Source organism: Amphibalanus amphitrite, unplaced genomic scaffold (genome assembly GCF_019059575.1).
Source record: "Amphibalanus amphitrite isolate SeventyFive unplaced genomic scaffold, NRLGWU_Aamphi_draft 000062F_arrow, whole genome shotgun sequence".
Lineage (NCBI taxonomy): Eukaryota > Metazoa > Arthropoda > Thecostraca > Balanomorpha > Balanidae > Amphibalanus > Amphibalanus amphitrite.
The window spans coordinates 231,014-253,732 of record NW_024881558.1 but is presented as its reverse complement, the minus strand read 5'-3'; the positions used below and the strand labels follow the sequence as shown (position 1 = coordinate 253,732).

General features: G+C 58.4%; 1 protein-coding gene across 1 annotated transcript in view; it reads right to left on the bottom strand.

Moving 5' to 3' along the window:
* Window positions 1–38: 38 nt before the first annotated feature.
* The window catches only part of LOC122378625 (protein disabled-like), a 32,724-nt gene continuing 10,043 nt past the window's right edge, over window positions 39–22,719 (bottom strand). Inside the window, exons 3-8 of the mRNA XM_043359878.1 lie at window positions 11,559–11,779; window positions 5,605–5,748; window positions 4,576–4,701; window positions 3,664–3,828; window positions 2,976–3,341; window positions 39–2,657 (exon numbers count right to left, since the gene is read on the bottom strand). Of these exons, the coding sequence (XP_043215813.1) occupies window positions 39–2,657; window positions 2,976–3,341; window positions 3,664–3,828; window positions 4,576–4,701; window positions 5,605–5,748; window positions 11,559–11,779 (3,641 nt within the window). The remainder of the gene's footprint in view (window positions 2,658–2,975; window positions 3,342–3,663; window positions 3,829–4,575; window positions 4,702–5,604; window positions 5,749–11,558; window positions 11,780–22,719) is intronic.

Genomic DNA, 22,719 nt, shown 5'->3' with positions numbered 1-22,719 from the left:
ATTCCACCCCTCCCCTCCTCACCCCCGCCCGTACCTGACTACTGCTGGTGCGCGTGTGTGGCGTTGAACTCGGACGCCCAGCTGCGCTCGAACGGATCTTGCTTGAACGGGTCGCTCTGAATGCCCTCCGGCGACTGGAAAAACTCGTCGTCGGCGAACGGATCGACGGCGGGCGCCGGGAAGGGCGCGGCCGCCGGCGCCGGCACCTCAGACGTCGTCGCCCACGGGTCGGTCGAGGTGAACGGATCGTCGACGACAGCCGGCGAGCGGCGTCGCTCTTCGAACGACACCTCGTCGGCCAGACTGCCGCGCTCCTCGGTCGCCGTCACAAAGTCGTCGTCGAACTGGCTGTGCTGAGTGTGGAGCGGCGCCGACCGGCGGACCGCCGGCGGGGGCTCGAACCGGTCGCCGTCGCCGCTCAGCCGGCCCCAGGCGGCCGCGTTGAACACGCCGGGGTCCGGGTCGGGCCGCGCTGGCTGCTCCCAGCTGGTCTCTGAGCCCTGTCCGGACTGGACCGACTGGGTCGACTGGACGGACTCGGCGCGCGGCCGCGGCCAGCCCGCAGAGGAGCCAACCGAGCGACCGCTGCCGCCACCGGGCCGCGGCCGCTCCCAGGCCGAGGCCGGAGCCGGTGCCTCCTCCTGAGGCCACTCGGCACTAGAGCTGCTCGCCGCCGTGGCGCCGAATTCACAGTCAAACCGCGCGAAATCGGCAGCGGCCGGCTCGCCCGACGCGCCGAAATCGTCGTCAAAGGTGTGTTTGTGAGTGCTGAGCGCGGGAGACGGTCCGGCGCTCCACGGGTCCGCGCCGAGCGTGTCCGGCTCTGCCTCACTATCGTCCGAGGCGGGCGCGCTGCCGGCACTGGCCAGGTGCCTCTCACCAGTCAGTTCTGCCTCCAGCTCTCGGAACACCGCGTACTTGTCCTCGGGCTCGGGCGGTGGCGCGGCCGGCGGTGCCGGAGCCGGCGCCGGGGAGGTATGTCCCGCAGCGACCGACGGCTCGGGAAACTCACAGTGGAAGTCATCCGGCGAGTTGGGCGTGTCCACCGGACTGCGCGGGAACTTGGCGTCGAACCGCGCGAACACGTCCTCATCAACCGTCTCGAGCAGCGGCGGCACCGGAGACGGCGTGGCTGCGGGAGACACGGCAGAGAGCGCATCCACCGGCCGCAGCGGCGCCGCCGGCGAGCGGACGGCCGCGCCGCGCTCCAGGTCCCGCCGGTGCAGCTGCGGGCTCTTGTAGATGGACACCTCCGGGCTGGAGATGGGAGAGAGCGACTTGAACTCCTCGCTGGGCGACTCCTCCTGCGACTCTTCCTCCGCCGGCGGCGGCGGTGGGGGCTCGGCGGGTGGCGCTGCCGTCTCCAGAGTGGGCGCGGTGCCAGTGGCAGCCATATGCGCCGCCAGTTCCATCACAGACATCTGACCCAGCCGCTTCACGGAGATGTGCAGCTTGGCCGCCAGATCCACCAGACTCGTGCTCTGTAGCTGCTGCGGCAGGGTGTCGGTGGCGGCCGGCGGCTCGTCGGCGGCCGGACCGGGAGCGGGCGCCGGCGCCCCCGACCGGCCCCGGTCCTTGGTGTGGCGGTTGACGGGAGGCGGAGCCGGGTGCGGCGCCTCGCCAGTCTCGCCGACCAGCGGCGGCAGGGAGCTGAACCCGAGGCTGGCCGTCTCGCGTGCTGCCTTCCTGTGCACGGCGGCGCCGCCCAGGCTGCTGGCGCGCGTCAGGTCCGGGTGCTCCCGGGACACGCGGGGGCGGCGCGCCGGCACCGGCAGCGGCGGCGAGCCGGCCGCGCCCGCGTCCTGGGGCGCCGGTGGCGGCACCGAGCCGGGCGGCGCCACGTCCCAGCGAGCCTCTGTGTGCGGCGGCCGCGGCGGCGGCTTCATCACCACGTGCTGCGGCGCCTTCTTGGGCGGCAGCGGCGGCGGCTGGACGAGCGCCGGCCGCGGCGGCGGCTCGGGCGCCGGCTCGGCCGGCTCCGGCTCAGAGAGGGTCGTGTCCGATCCGTTGCTGGTCTGTTTGAGGTATCCGCGGCGCAGCAGCGCCGGGCTGCTGCTGCCGCTGCGGCTGGCCGCCGTGCGCGGCCGGCCCGGCGGCGGCGGCAGCGGCACCGGCGGCGGCGAGAACGCCGGCGGACTGTCGGCACGCACCGGCTCCGGCTCGCCGCCGGCCGCCGCCGCCGCCTCCGTCCGCAGAGAGTCAAAGTCAAACACCGAGAAATCCGTGCTGAAAGTCACTGCCGACGCGGCCGGCGGCTGCGCGGCCGCTGCCGCCACTGGCGCCGCCGGTATCGCACTCGAATGATCACCACTTTCCGCGAAGCTCGACTCGAATCCCTGGCTATTGCCGTTCACTGCCGTGGCAAAGTCATCACCGAACGAGTTCTCGGCTTTCCGGCGCTCCTCGCTCTCGTACAGCTCCATCAGAGTCTGTTTGTCGAGTGGCCGGCGGCCCTGCGGCCCGGGCGCCGGCGCAGGCGGTACCGGAGCCACCTCCCCAGCCAGGCCGTCCAGGCGCGGCTTGGGTTTCTTGAGGTCGGAGAAGAAGTCCTTTTTGTCGACATACGGCTTGGCCTTGCCCGAGCCGAGGGGGTCGAGGTCGGTGAAGAGGTCGAACGGATCGACGGCCGGCGCCGGGTCCGGCTCCGCGTGGCCGACCTGTGGGGAGGGCAACACGCGGTCAGACAAAGTCACCAAGTCAGACCAAGACCAGCGGTCAGACCACTTCACCAAACACAACCAACACAACTACCATCACAATGACAAACTGAGTGAGATGAGCGAGACAAACAGTCACGACTAGTTATGAAGATTGAGGATGTAACAGGCAAAATTACAAGAGCATGGAACATGGAACACATGGTGAATTCTGAGAAAACGGTAGCGACAATGCCCATACGACAGCTTTTAATCCCCTCTCTACTCCACTTCCAGTCCCTTCCCAGCCCCCTATATCCCCCCCCCCCCTCTACTGACCGGTGCGTGCGCCGGGGTGCCGGTGGCGCTGGGCACGCTCGGCGGTGGCTGCGGCGTGCCGGCGCCGCGGCCAGAGCCCGACGAACTGTGGCGGCTCTTGGCCAGCGCCGGCGGCGGCGCGATGGCCACGGGCACTCCGCCCGAGCCGCTGCCGCCCGAGCTGGTGGTTCGGCCGCGCCGGGACAGCAGCGGGGACGGTACGAATGAGTCTCCGAACGGGTCGGCAGCCGCCGCTGCTGCTGCTGCCGCCCGCACCGGCGCCGGAGAGCCGCGGGCGACCGCCGCAGGAGGGTGGGCGGCGGCGGCGGGGGCGGGGGAGGGGGCGTGGGCGGCGGCGGGCTCCATCGGAGGCGACATGCGGTCCATCTGCCGACACAGCGGGATGTCAGTGAGAGGGACGGGGCAGGCGGGCAAGAGGAGCGGCATCGCGACACAATACGCAGTAAAAGCCGAGTAATATACATCAACGTTGTTCAACCTGACACGTGAGCTTGTTAGGGCAAAACAGTATTACAGGAACGCTACTATTGCGCTACCATCGCAACAGACAATCAATACAAATCGGCATCATCAACTGCAGCCACACAGCCCGGTCATTATCTGGTGGTATTTAGGTTTTCAGGGCGCTCCAACTGCGAAGATAATCGGTACCCAAACACATCTACCATCCGTGACCCGCGTTCCGCACCTGACTAATGCCCTGTTCGATGTTCTCAATCTCCATCTGCAGGTCGAGTAGGTCCACGCTGTGTCCCGAGTGTACCGACAGTCCAGAGACCGAGTCGGAGAGCGCCGACTTGCCCAGCGCCCACGTCGGGCCCGTCACGTGACTGGTCGACTTGCCTGTGGAGCTCTGTAACGAAGCGTGGACGCGATAGGTCACTGGAGAGCGAGGAATCCAGCGCTCGGGTACACTAACGATTACACTGTAACGCTAACGCTAAATGGTATCTCACGCTGGGTTGGAGGCGCCAGCGGGATAGACTGGAAGCACTACGACCGATAGCGGTTGCGGCCGCGAACTGCCGGGCCGTAAACCGGCCGCGCCCACCCCTCGGCCGGGCGGCAGGTACCGCCGCGTCGTGCGGCGCGGCTCGGCCCGCCCGGAAGTGGAATGACTCAGCGCAGATCCGACTCTGAGTCAGACAAACGATCGCCACGCCGCCACCGACGGAAAGTGACCGGGGTTAGTCACGAACGGCACACCTGGGTCCTTAGGGCACGCCGAGAGGCGGTTAGGAGAGCCCCAAGGTGTCAGATTAGATACGGTGCGTGACATACAGCCGTTACTCGCGACCGGAAGATTGTAAAAGACACACCTCCGGAAAGACGGAACACACGGGGAGAAGCAGAATCCGTCGGCGGCCAGACCTCACCCAGACAGTAATAAAACAGCGGGAGACACGTACGATGAGAAGGTGATGAGACCGATGAGAAGGTAACAGCCAACAGGTCCATCCCAGACAATTCGGGCCGCCTCGGCCCCATCCCCCACCTCGGATAACTCTGGTCCTCAGCCTCAGCCCTACCCCACACCATTCCAACAGCGCTGATCCTCACTTTCACCCCCCCCCCCCCCCCCAACAGCCCTGGCTCTCACCCGCGCTGAGGAGGTGGCGCCCGACTTTCGCTGCTGGTCCTCCGCTATTCGCTGCTTCTTTTTCTCCATCTCCTGCTTCTTCAGCTCGAACACGACTTGGAATAGGTCGCGCATTGCCATGACAACCTGGGAACGGTGGTAGGATGTCAGTGGAACCGAATGGGTTTGAGCGATAACCTAGCGTCAGAAGGCGATAAATCTGCCGTGGAGCTGGACGGCTTCCCTGATAAATGTCCGAGAGGGCCCAGGAAAACGGAATCGCAGTGACGGCAGAACAATGCCAAGCCGGGGTTAATGAGAGTCAAATGGTTTAAGTGATGTGATAACATACATTTACTGGGTTGGAATGTAGTGTACTGAATGAATAGGCGCCTGATACCGCGTCGCACATAACTAGTTTTATCTGGAGTGGTCTCGACTGACACGCGCCGTCGCTGCGACCTCTAATACCGATACACTTTGTCAGGTACTTGAGAGGCTCCCTGTGCCCCCCCCCCCCTCTCCATCCACCGGAAGCCTCTATCAGCAGTCAGAGCGGCGGCTCGGAGGCAGCCGGCGGACACGCCCAATCCGACCCGATAGCTCCCTGTCCGGCCGTCGAGGCGGCTACTATCGCACCTATAAACCACACTGAACCGACCAACAAACGAGCAAAAAGCGCCGCCTTATCTGCGTTTACAGCCGTGTACAGACCGCCCGGGTCAGCGCTCACTCGAGCGGGCCCGAGACGGGCAATCAGACTGTCTATTCTCTGCAGACCGGGCTCAGAGACAAACATATGGATTGTCTCTCGCGCAATCGCGCCGTGCAGGCACTTTGAAACAATCCACATAACAAATCACATCAACCCAACACAGGTAGCTCGAGCGATGCAATGCCATTGACGGTTGATATAAACATATCACGTATTTTATCACACCCAAACCCCTCAACTGCCGCCGTTTCTGAATTATCAGTTCCCATGCCCTGCGCGACACCCGCAGCACAGGGCCAGCCAACTCGCAGTCAGCAGTCGGCAGTGGCACCCACCTGTCCCGCGTCCTTCTCAGTTTTGACGCCGAAGAACTGGTGTCCCGTGTCCGGCGAGCCGAACACGTAACCGAACGCCCGCTTGTCTGTCATGTCCTGGGCGATGAACGAGATCTTGTGCACCGGATGGTGGTACAGGCAGTCCTGGGGGAAACAAAAACCGGTCATGATCAACGATTGTACGCAAAGGTCAGTATGAGTCACGAAAACATTTAGACAAAATCATTTATCAGCGCCGCAAACGCCGACGGTCATAGAGTATTGATTTACATTTCGATGGTGTTGTGTATCGTGCAATGCAAACACGTCCATATAGTTGCGACACATGGCGCCCAATTAGTTGCCCCACAAACACCGCCTGTAGGGTTCACCAGGGGTAGGACGGTGTATCGTTTCCCTAATTTGTTGCCGTCGGCCAGCCGCCCCGGTCACTACCCTTTCCGGCCAGAGGCGCGTCTGTGTTCCAGACACCCTGTCACATCTGCCGCTGGCCTGGTGCGGTGACCAGACCGTCTCTAATGAGGCCGGCAATCAGCGGCGACCATACGGGCTGACCAGAAGGGCTGACCAGAAGGACTGGGTGGACGGCACGCGCCAGACCAGTCAGCCACCGCCGACAGTGGCACACCAACTCCAGGGGGAGCCGGCAGAGACGGCACGGGGTCGATGTAAATGGATGGGAACATTGATCGTAAGGGCATGCTGCTTCTGGTGCGAGCCAGTTGCTTTGGAGAGCCCTACCTAATTCGCCTAGTCAGCTATGCGATTAGTAAACAAGCAATGTCTAGTAAGCTCGCTGAAATACGTCAAACTAGTGTAAAAGACAATAAATCAGAGTGTCAAACCGTTTTATTTGCATGCTTTCCCCAAAGAAAACAGCTTCCCTCGTGTCAAGCCGATTAGTGCGTTTAGTATCCCGATAAAAATTAATGACGCTAAGGCGATAGCGAGTTCAAACTTTTGATGTCCGGAGTGAGCGAGAGAGAACATTTTTACACGCTTAGGGCCACATTGGGAAGTCGGACGGAAGATTCGGCGATGCCTTGTAATGGGAAAACCCGCCCTATCGTTGAATACGCCTCGAGGAAAGTTGGCAGTGCAATTCCCCCGAGTTATGGGCCTGAAGTTTGCAGATGATGTGAAATTCAATGAGGGCTGCGCTGCGGTGGCCGGCGGGGGCAGACGGTCGCAGAACCGGCGCTCGCCAGACACGGTGAGACGAGGAGAGGAGAGGTTCGGGGGTCACTGGTAGGTCAAAAGAGCGGGCGAGATGAGGAAAGAGCGACTGGGGGACACTGGCTGGTCGCTGCTCTGATTCGTCACATGCGTACTCGGCAGAGGCGGACACTGGCGGATCCAGGCTTGCGTTTTGGGGGGGGGGGGGCCAACTCATGCAGGAGCCAAACCTAGGGTACCCCCAAATCCTGTTTTCTCATCGGATTTAGGCCACTTATTTTTCGTCACAGCCCTGACACTATGAATTTTTTTTTAACTAAAAAGAAAAATATATAAATGGTAGCCCACCCGACCCATGCCTTTATATTACTTTGTAAACACTTACCATTGTTTTTATCGACCAGTTAAAGGGACCCTCCCACCTACACATTAGATTTGAGCTGAGATAGCCAAAATGGGGTCCCTGGCTCACAATTACCGGTTTCGGCACGCACTCACAACATCGAGAAATGCCTTAAATCGGAAATATTGAATTTCAAAATTGCAGCATTTTGATTCAGAGGGGCTAATGCTTTTGGATACCCCTCTGAATGTGTGACGTCAGCGGAGATCTAATGATTTTTCAATATTTTATTAAAACGTTTGGTAGCATGCGGTGGTATAGGCTGCTTTGCGCGCAACAAATGCCGCACTTTCAAATAAAGTCGCTCGGAACAGCAGCGGATATCCCAAAAAGTAAACAAAAATAAAAGTCTAATCTCTTGAAAACCGGTGAATATTTTTCGATAAAATTTGGTAGATATTCGTTTTCGCCCTTTCTGAACCTAGCGACATCACTTTCATGCCAATTCATTAACTTTTTTGAAGGTGGGAGGGTCTCTTTAACCCGCTTCCAGTCAGTGCTTGGGTCCCTTTGCGGGCCGGGAGGTGGTAAAACAGCCCTGTCTAACTCGGCTCCTGGGCCACGCCCTGATTGAACTATGTTTCATTATCGTTTGGGGGAGGGGGGAAAACGGGCCACTTTAGGCCTCTGGGAAGGGGGCATGGCCCTAAATGCCCCCTCCCTGGATCCGCCAGTGTAAGAAGAGACCATTGGAGCTGCAGTTGGGTACCTCAGACATCAGGGTACGCCCTCAGATGTATGTATAGGACTCGCATGGAGACCTCTTATGCTATAGTGTACTGAAAGGACCCAAAGGAGCCTGTCTATATGGGCTCCCGGAGATAGACGTGGGCCCTCAGGAGCCCGCCAGAGCCCCAATGAGGGATAAGTGAGGGATACCAAGTGCCTGCAATTGCATATTGCATAAGCCATAACGCCTTTACAAATCAATATATTATGCATCAGTGGCAGATCCAAGGGGGGCCACATGGGTCATGACCTCCTTGGTGCCCGGGGGCACCACAGGCCTGTCAGGGGCACCACCGGCCTAGTAGGGGCACCACCAGCCCGCCAGGGGCACCACAGGCCTAGCAAGGGCACCACGGGCCTGTGAGGGGCCCCACAGGCTTGTCAGGGGCACCCCAGGTCTGTCAGGGACACCAGAGACCTGCCAGGGGCGCCGCCGGCCTCGCAGGGGCACCATGGGCCTTACAGGGGCACCACCGGCCTTGCAGGGGCACCTTGGGCCTGTCAGGGGCACCACAGTCCTGTCAGGGCCCAGGGGCACCAGCGGCCTAGCAAAGGCACCACAGGCCTGCCAGGGGCACCACCGGTCTAGCAGGGGCACCATGGGCCTGTCAGGGGCCCCACCGGCCTCGCAGGGGGCACCACCGGCCTCGCAGGCATCACGGCATCACGCAGGGGCACCTTGGGCCTGTTGGGGGCATCACGGGCCTGTTGGGGGCACTTTAGGCTTGTCAGGGGCACCACAGTCCTGTCAGGTCCCAGGGGCATCAGCAGCCTAGCAGGGGCACCCTAGGCCCGCCAGAGGTACAGCCCACCGCTAAAGTAATGTAGGGTTTTACCAAACTCAACGGTTGGCTTTGACTGGCGATTGTTTAATGCGAAGTGATTGAAAAGAAGATGTCAATAGCTAAAGTTGCAGCTGCAAGGGTGACGATACATATAAGCTACATTCAAAGTTTCATTGTAGTCTGGCTAATCGTTCCTAAGCTTCAGAAGCAGAACATACCCATGACTGAAACCCCACATTACTTCTGCTGTGGACTGTACCACAGGCCTGCCAGGGTCCAGGGGCACCACAGGCCTAGCAAGGGCACCACGGGCCTGTCAGGGGCACCTCAGGCTCCCGTGCCCCCCCCCCTCCCCCCCAGATCCGCCAGTGATGCCACACCACGCGAAACACCGCCAACTACCAGCTGCCGCGCCATAAACACGTGCCAACAACAGTCTTTTTTTAAGGTCGACTCCGCTCGCGCAACTTTTGACTGACCCTCACTGGCGTAATTCTTTTTTCCACCCAAAGGAAGGCGCTATACGGAGAATATCCCATTGCGTTATATAAAAGTGACTTACACCTCTCACCGGCCAGCTGGCAGCGTGGTGTAGTGGTGAGCACACTCGCCCCGTAATCTAATAACTAGGGTTCGATCCCCGCCGCCGGCCGAACTTTTTGGCGCGTTGTGGGTTAGGTTGTAGGTTTGTAGGTTGTAGGTCTGTAGGTTAGGTTGCAGGTTAGGTTGTAGGTTAGGTTGTAGGTTGTAGGTTTGTAGGTTGTAGGTTAGGTCAGGTGAGGTTAGGTTATGTTTGTTTTTGTTTGGTTTGTTTACCAAGAAGCATCTTCGGGTATAGCGCCTTCCTTTGGTTGGAAAAAAGAAACACGCCCCTCACTGCTACTATATTGCTTCCATATTATGCTGTGGAAAGCTTTACTTCACCAAGTGGCTAAAAACCTCCATCAAGGTATATTTTCTTAGCAATTTTTCTGGCGTTTTGGGGGGGGGGGCAAACAGGCCACTTTAGGCCTTTGGGGGGGGGGCCATGGCCCCCGTGCCCCCCCCCCCCTGGATCCGCCAGTGGAGGCGGAGGGGGACGCCCCGAGTTGTGAGACGTTGTGTTCGGTACTGCTCAGCACATTGAGTAGCTCCCGTCCGTGTCACTCACAGGCATTCAGCAGCGACAACCATACAGCAGCGGACGGATAGCATTACCGACAGCCGGGGGAGTCAACAGGCAGCGCCACGGCAGAGGGGAAGCACCCGCGTCCAACCGGTGGCAGCGCGGCGCCCCGGTCCAGGGGAGACCCGGTAGCAGCGGTCCGTCGGATCAGGCAGATACCGTAACACACCAATCCCCAAGGCACGCCAGTTTCCTGGCTATTCAATCTCGCACGCGCTTATATAACCTGATGACTGCACAATCTAATCAGTGTAGATACAGCAGCTAAGTGGAATATCACAGGTGAGTGCCAGTCCGTCAAATTAGTCAGTTCATCTGGAAAATGCGATTATTTTCCCTCCCTGGCGTTGATAATTATCTTATTAAATCCGGCTATTTCCCAGGAGAGTGCGTTGATCTTTGCAAACGTATAACGTAGCAGCGCAGAGAGCGGCCTCTGATGTAGAGGTCAGGGAAAGGTCACGGCTTTTTCGTCAGACTGCTGCCGGAGCTCGGCCAGCACAAAACGAAACTCGCTCTGGAAATAACTAATGGAAACCAGCTGAAAACCAGCTGACGCCGGCCATTTCTGGGCTGGGCTGCTGTGCCGCGCCGCAATCTGCTCCCTCCTCACCGAGCTGCCAGAGCTGAAGTGTGTCTGAGTAACGTGGTGTCAGCTATGAGCTCATGAGGTCTATCGCCGTCGCGCAGCCGGCCATATAACTATAGACCTACGTTGCGCATGGCGCTGTTTAATATCTTAGTGGCCCACGGAGTAGCCACTACGATCATCATTCAGCCGAGAGTTTGCCCCTATTCTCTCACTACACTGATGGTGGAACATGTATTATCATTTTAAGGGCCATAAATCCTACAAGGCTCCCTGAGGACCCTATCATAGTAGCACCCCTGTCGTACAAGTGTCAAGAGGATAACATTTTACCTAAACCGGAACTTTGGCCGCATTTATCAACATGAACCTAGCCTGATGACCGTTTTTACCACAATACATGTCCAAACCTTCGTCAATCACTTCGATTGTCTAATCTATCAACCCTGACACCCAAACCACTACACACGACCCACTCATTCAGTCTGTCACCACTCATCTCTGCAGTTACTGTGAGGTGACCAAATCACGCTCAGTCCTCGGACACTTGGGTGCCCTATACGCTACCCCCGGTCATTCGTCACATACTCGTGGCGACGGTTTCGTATCCCGGATATTCCATTATGTATGTAAACCACCAACTCCGTGTCTTCGGGCCATGCGTTAGTCTTCCCGTTCCGCCAATTACAAACCTTCCCGTCCGTCACGTACCCCGTCCCGTTCGTTACGTATCCCTGATAACTCGTCCCTCAGTAGGAGCCCTATTACGTACCCCGGATCGCTCGTCCCTCAGTAGGAGCCCTATTACGTACCCCGAATCGCTCGTCCCTCAGCCGGAGGCCCGTCTGTTACGTACCCCGGATCGCTCGTCCCTCAGCCTTAGTCCGTCTGTTACGTATCCCGGATCGCTCGTCCCTCAGCAGGAGCCCTGTTACGCACCCCGGATCGCTCGTCCCTCAGCCGGAGGCCCGTCTGTTACGTGCCCCGAATCGCTCATCCCTCAGTAGGAGCTCTGTTGCGTACCCCTGACCGCTCGTCCCTCAATCCGTCTGCTACGTACCCCGAATCGCGCGTCCCTCAGTGGGAGTATTGTTACGTAATACGTACCCCGGATCGCTCGTCCCTCAGCCGGAGTCCGTCGATGCTGACGCTGATGACGATCCTCTGCTTGTGCTCGCCGGCCGCCCGGATGGCCATCTTCAGCTCGGCCAGCGCGTCCTGACACATGCGGTCACCGCGCGCCTCACCGACGGCCAGCACACCGATCAGCTTGCCCTTGAAGGTGACGCCCTGACCCTGGAAACGGCGCGGGTCGTACCGCTCCCGGTCTGAAACAGAGAGAGAAGGCACGGTCAGAAGTCAGAACGGGTCAGATAAAATCAGATTGGGATACGATGCGTGGTCAACTACGGTCAGTAGGGGCCATAGACGGTCAGAGAGTCATCGAGGATTATAAGAGGTTACGAAGGGCCAGACAGGGTCACAGAGTTCACATTTTGTGACATACCTTTGTAAGTTATACCATGTAATGGAATACTGAGGGTCAAAGGGTACGGTTGGATAGGATTGCAGATATACGAGTATCCAGAGGATTAGACAGATGGAAGTGTACCATGGTTCAATCCAGAACAAGTCACAGAGCGACAGGGTTAGAATAGGTGAATGACACATTGTAAGCAAATCCTACCAGAAAGGTGGTCGGTACGATGGACGAAACCTAAACGAAAATTAGACTAGCGCCAGCAAATGATGCCATGACAATCCGGCTCAGCTCACGGGTCCCAGTGTCACGCGGACGGCACCTGATCTTCCCGTCACTCACAGGTGGCGCAGCGACCTTTGGTCGTCACCCATATGGTTTTCCGTCTCAGACAGGATACACGCTTTCCTGAGAGCGTTGTTTGTGCGCCATATGGGTGACCCAGCTTCTGTGAAATCGAGTCAAACCCCGACCGAAGGACGAAGGACACAAAGAGCGCGGACAACGCCGACGTCGGCGGTCGAACCGGTCGAACGGATTCGGTCGAACCGACTTGTCACGGTTACGGCGAACCGACCGTCGGGCGGTGCACTGTGGGGACTTTGTCCATCCTAGCACGACTTAATTCATATCGCACCCTACGCTACTTTTACTAGCTTTATTTCGCCGTCAAATGGTTGGACTAATGGTTACTGATCCCAGACAACATGATTGGCTCCCTTGTTGCATCCATCGCTCCCTCCCCCACCCCTCCCCATAGACTTAGCGCTAAGTCGTCTTCGGCTAGCAATGCATCGTGGGCGTGGAAACGTTCAAGAAGTGAAATGAAGCTACAATTGTTTTTAGAAATAGGTATTTGCTCATGCTTAGCCCAATAATCAAAAGGCATTCCGGACTTAATCTTGTGAAGCCTTGCACTTGAAGGGGAGGGGGTCGAACAGATCCTCCCCCTCGGTTTTTCGCAACTAACTCAAGCAAAACGTGGTGGAACGCGACGAGGCTTTCTATACCTTGGAGTCGGTCAATTTTGTACATGAACTGAAAAGTTCATGACCTTGACTTTCATAAGTTTTGACATATGACCTGTTTCTCCCGACCAGGTTAGGCTGCTATCGATTTGGCGCATGTGAGCGCACATTATCGGCGCTTGTTGTGGTTGCTAACGCTCAAACATATGAAATACTGTTTGTTCCTGGCATTTTTAAGGTCATGTGAAGGTTAGGCCGAGGTCATTTAGCTTAGATGACCTTAGTTAACCTTTCCGAGTAAGCATTTTCTAGATGAGTGCTTGGAGATAATTTCGAATTTAACACCCGTTAAAACCTTCAATAGAAGTTTTGGTGCTTACGTAACCTGTTACGAAGCCATTAGTAGTGATTGACACCTGCCTACTATGGATAGGCGGCAGAGCACCTAATCGTCGGGCCTAGCCTGACCCGACCTTGCATGAAAAAGATCATCATTGATCAAAACTAACATGAAATTCGTGATCACCACCCCCAAAACCACTTTACGAAGTTATATCAGTTTTCGATTTTCCTATATCAAAGCTCTATAACGGAAGCTTCATAAGGTGATCATTGGCTGTAGGAGCCAGTAATATAGACGCAGCGTTGCAACAGCGTTGTTGTTTTATCAAAAAACAATATTTGGCGATGGAAAATAACAAGGTCAACATGGTATCGCCCCCTCCCTCCCTCCTCCCAACCCCTACTAACCGGAAACCCCCCAGGCGGTGTGCCGCGGTCGGGTAACCCGCCGCGGCGCGGCCCGGCGGGGCGTAAGAAACCACGCGTCACCGTCTGCTTTGATGTCTCATAGTGACTAGTTTAGGCAAATTTCGGCAAAAAATGAGAGTTGCCCCCGATGCAGAAATTATTGGAGAACATTTTGATATGTGTTTCCACGCGTACCACCGCGTATCAAACTTTGTAGGGTAACAGTTTGCTGATTCAACTCCCGGAATCAAAAGCATTTTAACATTTTTAGCATTTCCTTCGAAAATGATACCTTTGGTTGATTTTTGGAAATTTTCGTGTATACCATCATCTTCCTCATTAAACACAGATAATGAAAACATATCGCAACTTTAAGCTGCTGTTCAGGGAAACGAGTGAGCGGGCGTTTCATTGTCATGTGCTTTTTCGCTATATCCGGGAAGCAGGATGCTGGTCAGCGCAATGCTACTCTTTGAGAGGTGTTTTGAGGTGTAAGCAATCGTTTTTGAAAGGATTTAAGGTCGGGAATGGATGCACTGGGCAATTCTACGTGAAATGGATGACAAAAAAGTGGATATCAAAATACTCGTATTTGCCACTTATGTCGTGCTAGGATGGCATAAGTCCCCACGGTGCGGTGTTTGGCCAAACAGGCGGCTCGCCATCCTCGGGCTCTCGGCAGCGCCGCTTCGGGGAAGCACAGCGCGCCCCGCCCACACGCTGTTTGTATAACGAGGGTCGAGCGGCGTCGGCCGTCACTGCCGGCGCCGGCTGTCGGCTGCAGAGACCACTGAGGGGTGACCGATGGCGTCCCACTGTTAGCTTGACGGGGTGGTGTTGAAAAGGCCCAGCGATCCGTCCGGGTCGTCTCCACCCGCTGGACGGATGTAGGCGAAGGAGATGTCGAGCTGGACCGATGATGACGCTGATGATTTGGGGTTTTAGGGCGCCCGGATTGCCGTGATCACCGGCGCCCAAGATGGACCGACGGATGGACATTTGACTAATACGAACGAACTGGCGGTGGACCGAAGGATCGACTGTGAGCCGACCGACGGAGGGGATGTTGTAGTGAGTAGACCAACGATGGACGGACGGAAGGACCGAGCCGCTCGAACAGAGGACGGCTGGCGAAACCTCCCGGCCGACCACTCAGTTCACGTGATCGCGTGGCTGCTGACCACAGACCGCGCGTCAGCCGGTCCCGAGCAGCTCCGGCCGCGGTGAACAGCCGCCGCATACCTAACCGGGTGCTCTACCCTTCGATCACGAAACCGGCGCAATCATTTCCACCACACACAAAGGCTAACCGCAGACTTATTCTGCAGCTCAGGGAACGGCGGCGTAGTTGCTAATGCAGTTACATTTATTGCAGGTAGTATGCTATAAAATACTGGTTGGTGCTATTATCCACCTCATGGGACGAGCAACTATAATCCAACGAACCGACTCTTCCCAAATCCACCGTCGGGGAAGTGCGTGGATAAAGATGACACCTGTCAGCGCGGCGCACACCTACCGGTCATCTGTTGCGGCGGCGGCTCTTCGTCCTCCATGGTAACAACACCACGACACAGCACCACCACACCACCTTCAGCACCGCGACACCATCCCACACTGGCGCCGGCGGCGGCCCTCCCACCTATATGTATCGTCCCCCTATGCAGATGGTGGGGGCGCGGGTGGATCCGGGCCGCCTCCGGGAGCGAGAGCAGCTCCCGGTGCCGGAGACGACTGCGCTGCCCGGATCCACCCACCCCCGCCGCCGCCCGGACCGGCAGGGCGACCTTGCAGGCGGCATGTCGGCCGCCGTAGGCTCGGGGAGGCCCCGGCGCCGTCCGCCGGGCGCGCCGGAACCCGGCCCCTCGCCGGCGCGCCCGGCACGTGATGCATTATGGATCAGCGCCCGGTGCCAGTCCGGGCCGTCCGGGAGCGAGTCTGTCGCCGGGAGGTCGTGATCAACTCGGCCCAGTGACGAGCCGACGCCGCCGGCCGCAGATCCGTCACCAACCGGCTGCGTCTCGTGCGACCGCCGCAGAGAAAACATCCGGCGCCGCCCGGCAGATGGGTGACAGCGGTGGCGAGTGACGCCTCCCCCAGGGCGGCCGCGCTGCCAGAGCCAACAGCCCTGACAGACCAGACCGCCTCCCCGGGCTAGGTAGGAGGGGAGGGTGGGGGTGGGGGGTGGACAGCGCGCGGGATGGGATCCGGAGAGCGATACGCGGGAGATCAATACGGCACAGATCGGCGGGGATTCTCAGGTAGCAGACGCCGCCCACACCATTACTCCGAGCTGAAGGCTCCAGATGATGAAGAGTGGATAGATAGTATGGATCCAATCACCCGGCAAATAACACCGGGAAGGTGTGGGTAGCACGCATCTCCGCTATTTCCAATGAATATTGCTTCTACAAATCGATACATCCATCGTATGCATTCGCAATTCGCATATCTCCATTGACCAGAATGGCTTACAAGGGTATTTTCTTAGCCTCTACTTCTAGCCACAGCCTGAAGCCTCTACTTCTAACTTGGTGAGGCCACGATTTCAGACTGTGGATATTCTGGTCGCGGTTAAAAATCTCAATCACCGTCGTCTCCAAAACCGTCCGTCGCGGTGACTTGGTAACCTAGTGACCCGGCCGGTGTCCCAGGGGCCCTCTCCACCCGTCTGGCCCGGGGCAGACGGTCCCAGCGAGACCCTTTATCACCGAGAAGACGGCGTGGACAGAATCGCGGCATGGCACAGCTGAGAGGCAGCTGTGGGCTGCGGTAGCTCACAGGGACGAGTCACGGCCACGCCACAGGCCAATCATGCTGAGACAGAGGTTACACATTGCTAATGAACATTGCCCACATGGCGCCCATGGACCAGCAGGTGTCATCTGTGTCACAGCCACCAATGGGACACTTCAGTGTCACTTCTAGGTGTCACCAGTGTCCGAAGGGTGTGGGGCGGTGTCACGGGTGTCAGTCCGTGTCAAAGGTGTCGGCCCGTGTCACGAGTGTCACTCATCTGGAGGGTGTCTCCAGTGACTCCAGCCAGTCAGTCTGCAGCCCGCACCTATCAGACGGGTGCCGTCCAGCATTGGTCTGACGGTCCATTATACTTAGTGAGACGGCGGCCCGCCCTGTCTGGCCGCCCGCTCGGACAGACGCTGGGATTCAGAGCCGCGCGCGTCCTGCGAGCCTCCGCCGCCCAGTCGGCAACACCTACACACTGAACAGAGCAGGATTCCAGGCGCCAGCCAGTGCATTATTACGACTGGGAGGTAACGATATTGCATTCCGGTCGTCGAGCAACATGAGAGGGGATCAAAAGTTGTTAGTTACGCTGGATGGCTGCCTGTATAACGACAAGCGTGGGCGTTGGGCGGAGACGAAATTAATTGTAATAAATAATAATACATTTATTTATTTATAATCAATGTATTTAAAAACGATATACAATTGTTATTTCCTTGCATGACAGGGAAGTGCAATAGTACCTTCCATGGAGTACTCGCAAGTCGCAATCGACTGCCATGCAAAGCGACATTTGCCACGGTTTATCGCTTGTTCTCATAACCGGAGGCCGGCCCACAACGAGCTGAATGAGCCTCTGCGGAGGCGTCACCACCGGTCCCGGGCTGGCGGACATGAGCGTTCAGTGGCGCCCATCCGCTCGTCCATGTTTTAACACACCGGTCCCAGCACGACGGTCATGGGCGTTAAGCCAGGCGATGCAGTGTGAACACTCAACAGTGTTCATCCGCTCAGTCCTGGGCCACCGAGGCTCAGTCGGCGGACATGGGGCGAGTGTTCAGCCGGGCAATGTGAGCGTGTTGGTCCGATCACCCCTGTCCTGCCCCCACCGGGGACGGTGAACTGCCTGGCACCGTTGCGCAGTTTATTGTGACGCAGTGCCGCGTACGATACCGTGATACCGCACTGCCCAGCCGACCGGCCGGCGCGGCGGTAGGCCGCACCTGCCGCTCGCCTTACCGTGGCCCGAACTCCAACCTGCATCACGCGAGCCCACAATCATCCACAGGCCCGCAGTGGCTCCACTCGCTCCGTTCTCCGTGGCGAGTCAGCCATTCAGCAGTCACTGCTGCGGCTCCGCAGTCACGTAATCCCCACCGGGAATACTGCCCGGAATAGAAACACGTTCCGCCGCTGACCGTTCATCCTGAGCCTATAGTCTCCGGCTTACCGGATGCTCAACGCCGTGCTGGAATGGCAAGCAGGAAAAACCGTTTGAGGAAGTAGTTTGAATCTGTAATCATGTGGTTTTCAGATAAAGCTATGCCGAAGTTCGTGCTTCCTTCATGCACCATGACCCTCTAGTCACGTGGCCCAACATACGTCATGCATGACCCCTAACTCACGTGACTCAACAAACATCCTGACCTCTCCAGTCACGTGACCCAAGTCCCAACATCTATGATCACCGGATCACGTGACCCAACATCTATCGCGGTCTTCCTGTCACATGATCCCACCCAACAGCCACCATGACCTCTCCAATCACGTGACCCAACACATGATATTCCAGTCACGTGACCCGACACCCACCATGACCTCTCATGTCACGTGACCTGCGCCTACCCCTCCTCAGCCACCACGTGGTGGGCCGTGCCGCGGGCCCCATCGGACCGCCAGCCGCTGGATCAATCACGACGACTCATCCATTTTGCAGAAGGGTTCCCGGAGGGCCAGCCCGGGGCGAGGAGGGGAGGGGAGGGGTGGGCCCATTGCACGGCAACAGCTGCCGAGAGATGGCCTGCAGCACTGCTGGACCGCGAAAGCAGGGACGGTCTGCTGTGGGTCTGGTAGTCCGGTGATGGTCTGGTCCAGAGACGGTACGATATTGCTGTAACAACGGTAAGACGGCGGTCCTCATTGTTCCCTCTAAGGTCCGAGGCTCGCAGGTTGCGGATATGACTAGATCAGTGATCACTTGTTTACCAGTGTTGGCGTCTGACCGCGCCCCGGGTCATCACGTCCTGTATCAGCCAGGGGTGTCAAAGGCCAACCGGTAATCACCGGTGCTCGTGTGACGCGTATGACGTCACTTCCGGCCGCCGCCTGGGGTCGACGTGACTCCCCAGTCCCAGCAAACTTCAGTCGTCAGTCGCCAGTCAAAGAGCTGTCAGCGCCGGCCGGTCCGCAGCCGAGCTCCGCCAGCTCCGACTGAAAACCACCCAGCTGTCCGCGCGACGCCTAATATTAGCAGACGCCGGTGCCAAATAGACTTCTTGCATCAGCCGCAAGGACGGCGCGGCGGCACGGAGGCGGCGGCTGCGCCGCAAACATGTTTGCGCTGCCGCCACCGAAGTGCGCGCGCAAACGTGTGTCCGCCGGAGGGGCGTGTTTTTGCCGTTTGTCCTCCTCTCGACGTGAGTCAATAGGCGGCGCCGCGCCGGCTGATACGCGAAGATAGTGGAGGACGGCCGCCGCACGATCAAGGACCTCGGGCCTTACATCGGCAGTCGAGACATACACAATCGGTCGACCTAGCATGTCCGATCAGAAGACTTGGACACTCCTACATACACTGTACACATACACGGCCAGCCGATCGCCTCCCCCCTCCATTTGAGTGGTTTGTTTGCAGATAGGGGAGGGGTAGCTGGAGCCCCAGTCAACCAGGAGAGCTTGGGGCACTACCGACCGGCCGGCTGACTGACTACACAGCGAGAGCGACCAGGGCCAGAGGCTCTCGATGACCAACCATGGCGCACTCCGCCGTGCTACTCATCTCCGCCGGAAACTGGACAGGCCGACAGACGGCCCACGGACGGTGGCGCTGGCCCGTCCCTACCGGAAACACTCTAACACAGCCATCCGGTGGCCAGGGTGTGGGCCAGGCCTGCCGCCTGGGTCTGTCCGCCAGTATGGTCTTCCCACTCGATTGGGTTGGACAGCCTATCTGGGTCTGCCAGGTCAGCCCATTTGGGTCTTTGAGCTCGGCTAGGTCTATTCTGATGTTCCTGATGTTCGTGATAGAGTTCCTGATGAGGGTGAGCGCTCATCCGTCCGTCGGGAGTGGTCGGTCGACCTGTGCCGATGGAGGTGAACTGACCCTGACACCTGACTTTGCTGTGGTAACCGGCGGTCGGCCGAGCCACCGACATTTAACAACACAGGTGACCGGGTCGGAAATAGGCCGCCACCTCACCTCAGCGGGCCAGGCACGCAGCGGCGGCACGCTACACAGCTGTGGAGCTGCAGCGCTCCGCGGCACCGCGGGGAGCGAGGAACGGTGTTGGAGGGTAGGGTAAGGTAGAGAGGAGAGGCGGGGCCGGTGGACTGAGAGGCGGAGAGAGGCGGGGTGCGATGAGACGAGAGGCGGGGTGGGAATGTGAGGGGAGAGACGGAGCGGGGTGCGGGGAGCAGGTGGATTAGACAGGTGGGCGGGGTGCAGTGGACCGATAAGTAAGAGGCTCCGGCACTCAGTGAGGGGGAGAGTTGTAACAGATCGCAGGAGAAGTGTCAACCACCGGTGTGACTGTCAAGGTATCGTATAGAATGTAGGCTTGTGGGATCGGCGGGACTCCCTTTCAGTGACCAGAGGTCGACCAGTCGGCCTGTTACCGTGCCGACCGACCTATGACGGCACTGCTGACTCCAGGGCGCCTCCACTAGCGTCACAGCGTCCCAGGCTGCATAAGACCCGGCATTATGCATGCAATATACGTCAGACCTGCATGAAGCATGAACTCCCGAACCAAGCAGCCCACCTGGTTACTAATCGATACGGAGAAATAGCAGCGGTTGGTACTGTCATCTCAGGAATAGTCAGTACAGATACCTGATACTTATTGTCAAGTCATGAAAAACATGTGGGCGTCGGAACAAAATAGTTCGATGGAGACGTCCGTCATATGCACGTATTAGAAATGCTCACGCAACAGCCAGTATTCTGGTTCTAAATTGTTCTAGCGAGCAGGAATCGTGGTAATATTTCGCCGCATGTCATGCCACCCTAATAGGATCATCATTCTAGGTCTCCGCAACCATCAACCTGATCCAATTAGTTACAATCACGAGAAACATTTACAGAAGCCGAATAAATTCCCTTCAACAGGTCTTACTGTTTCATTATTAATATCTGACCAGAGAAAAAGCACAAGTAAATAGCAAAGCAATAAAAAACACAATAAGATACAACCTGAACCATTAATTGATCACGATGGCAAAAAAAAACGTGAATCCAAGCGACCACTCTCGCCACACCCAATGTAAATTTCGTTCAGAGCTACCGGCCGCGATTCTAGGGAATGGCGTGCCTGTAATCACTGACGTCAGTCGCCAGTTCACACAGCGTCAGTGTCCGGTTTCCGCGACTCCAGTTCCAGGACTAGTGGCTGTCAGTCACGGGCGGGGTCGCTGCCAGTCACTTGTCCCAGTCGGTGATCAGCGCAATGCAGTCCCAGTCCAGCCCGACGACAGTCAGCTGCGTGGTCCAGTACCAGAAGCAGTCACGGCCAGTCAGGGGCGCAGCCTAATCCCACTCCGGCTGCTGTCAGTAATGCAAAGTCACGGGTGCAGTGCAGCCTAGTCCCTACCACTCAGTCACGTAGTCCAATCCCAGTCCAGTCCCTGCCACTCAGAGCGGTGCATTCCAGTCCCTAAGCGCCACAGTCCAGTTCCAGTACCCGTCACTCAGTTCAGCCCATTGCCGCCGCTACACACCCACGGTACATCCGTCACAACCAACCCCGCGGCTACACACCCACGGTACACCCGTCAGACCCAACCCCGTGCCGGTCGATGGGTGCCGCGAAACAGCCCGTCCACCACCACCACCACCCTCCTTACATAACGTCAGCAGAGCGCAGTTTACGTTGGAGAATGGTGTGACGTGATGGTGACGGACACCAGACACCCGTCCGTACGGGCGACTCTGGCAGTACAGCGGTAATGAGAGCGACCAACTTCCGGGAGCTCAACACGACGGGTGTGCAAAAACAGGCTCTTGACAGGAGAGGAAATATAGCAGAAGGAAAGGACGGAAATAGGCAATAAATATCAATCAATATCTCAACAGCCATCGTTTCCGACCGGCCGGAAGTGACCTAATGTGATCTGTAATCCGATCAGCAGCGACTGACGGTCGACTCCAGACCAGTGTCCGTTGAAGGAGACCAGGGCACATTTCATCAGGCGGTACCAGCTCATACAGCGTGCCTGCCAGCGGCGTCAGACGGCAGCCGACAGCTGACTGACGCCATGACGTCCGACCGCTGACGCCATGACGTCTGACCGCTGACGCCATGACACGGGGCAGGCCCGCCCCGCCCCTCCCCCCGGTGCCTCGCCCGGCACCCTCTGCGCGGCGCTGTACTCACAGAGCGGCCGTCGGAGGGTGTGCCGGCTACCCAGAGACTCGTAGCCGGCCGCCTCGAACATCTCGCCGGCGCCGGCCACCACTGAGACACCGGCCGCCGCCGCCGCCGGCGCGCCACTGCCCGCCGCCGACGCGCCAATCGATGGGGCCATTGATCGCGCGTGCCGGCCGGCCGCCGGCACCGACTCCCATCGACCGCCCCCGCGCGCGGCGCCGGCGGGGGAGCCGCGCGGCCCGCGAGCGCCGCACTGGGTCAGCGCCGCTCAGCGGCGCGCCCGTCTGCGTGCGGAACAGACAGGGTTCACACGGCACTAGCGGCCGGCGACGCGCCTCCCGCGCGTGCAGACAAGGAGAGGTGGCTGACCTCGCAGCTCGTCAGGCTTCCCACTTCCCAGACCCGAGCTGACCCGACGCCTGGGTATCAGAGTTCAGACACTGGGCTTCGACGTTTTTGACGACAGAGAAGTGGACCGAGCTGACATTCAGTTACGATTCATTTGACTTATTAAATGAGATCTTTCGCTTCGAGAAGATCTACGACCGACTCGGGTACCACAGAACAGAGCAGGGCGCTGATGGCGTGGAGCAACCGAATCAACAGAGACCGGCACGCATGGACGGGTACAGAGACGGACCGCCAACTCTGACAACCCAGTCCGCCGGAGATCACATGGGAGCGCCGGACGAGCGCTGATAAAGACCGATCTGCCCCTGACGATGGCAACCACGGCGACC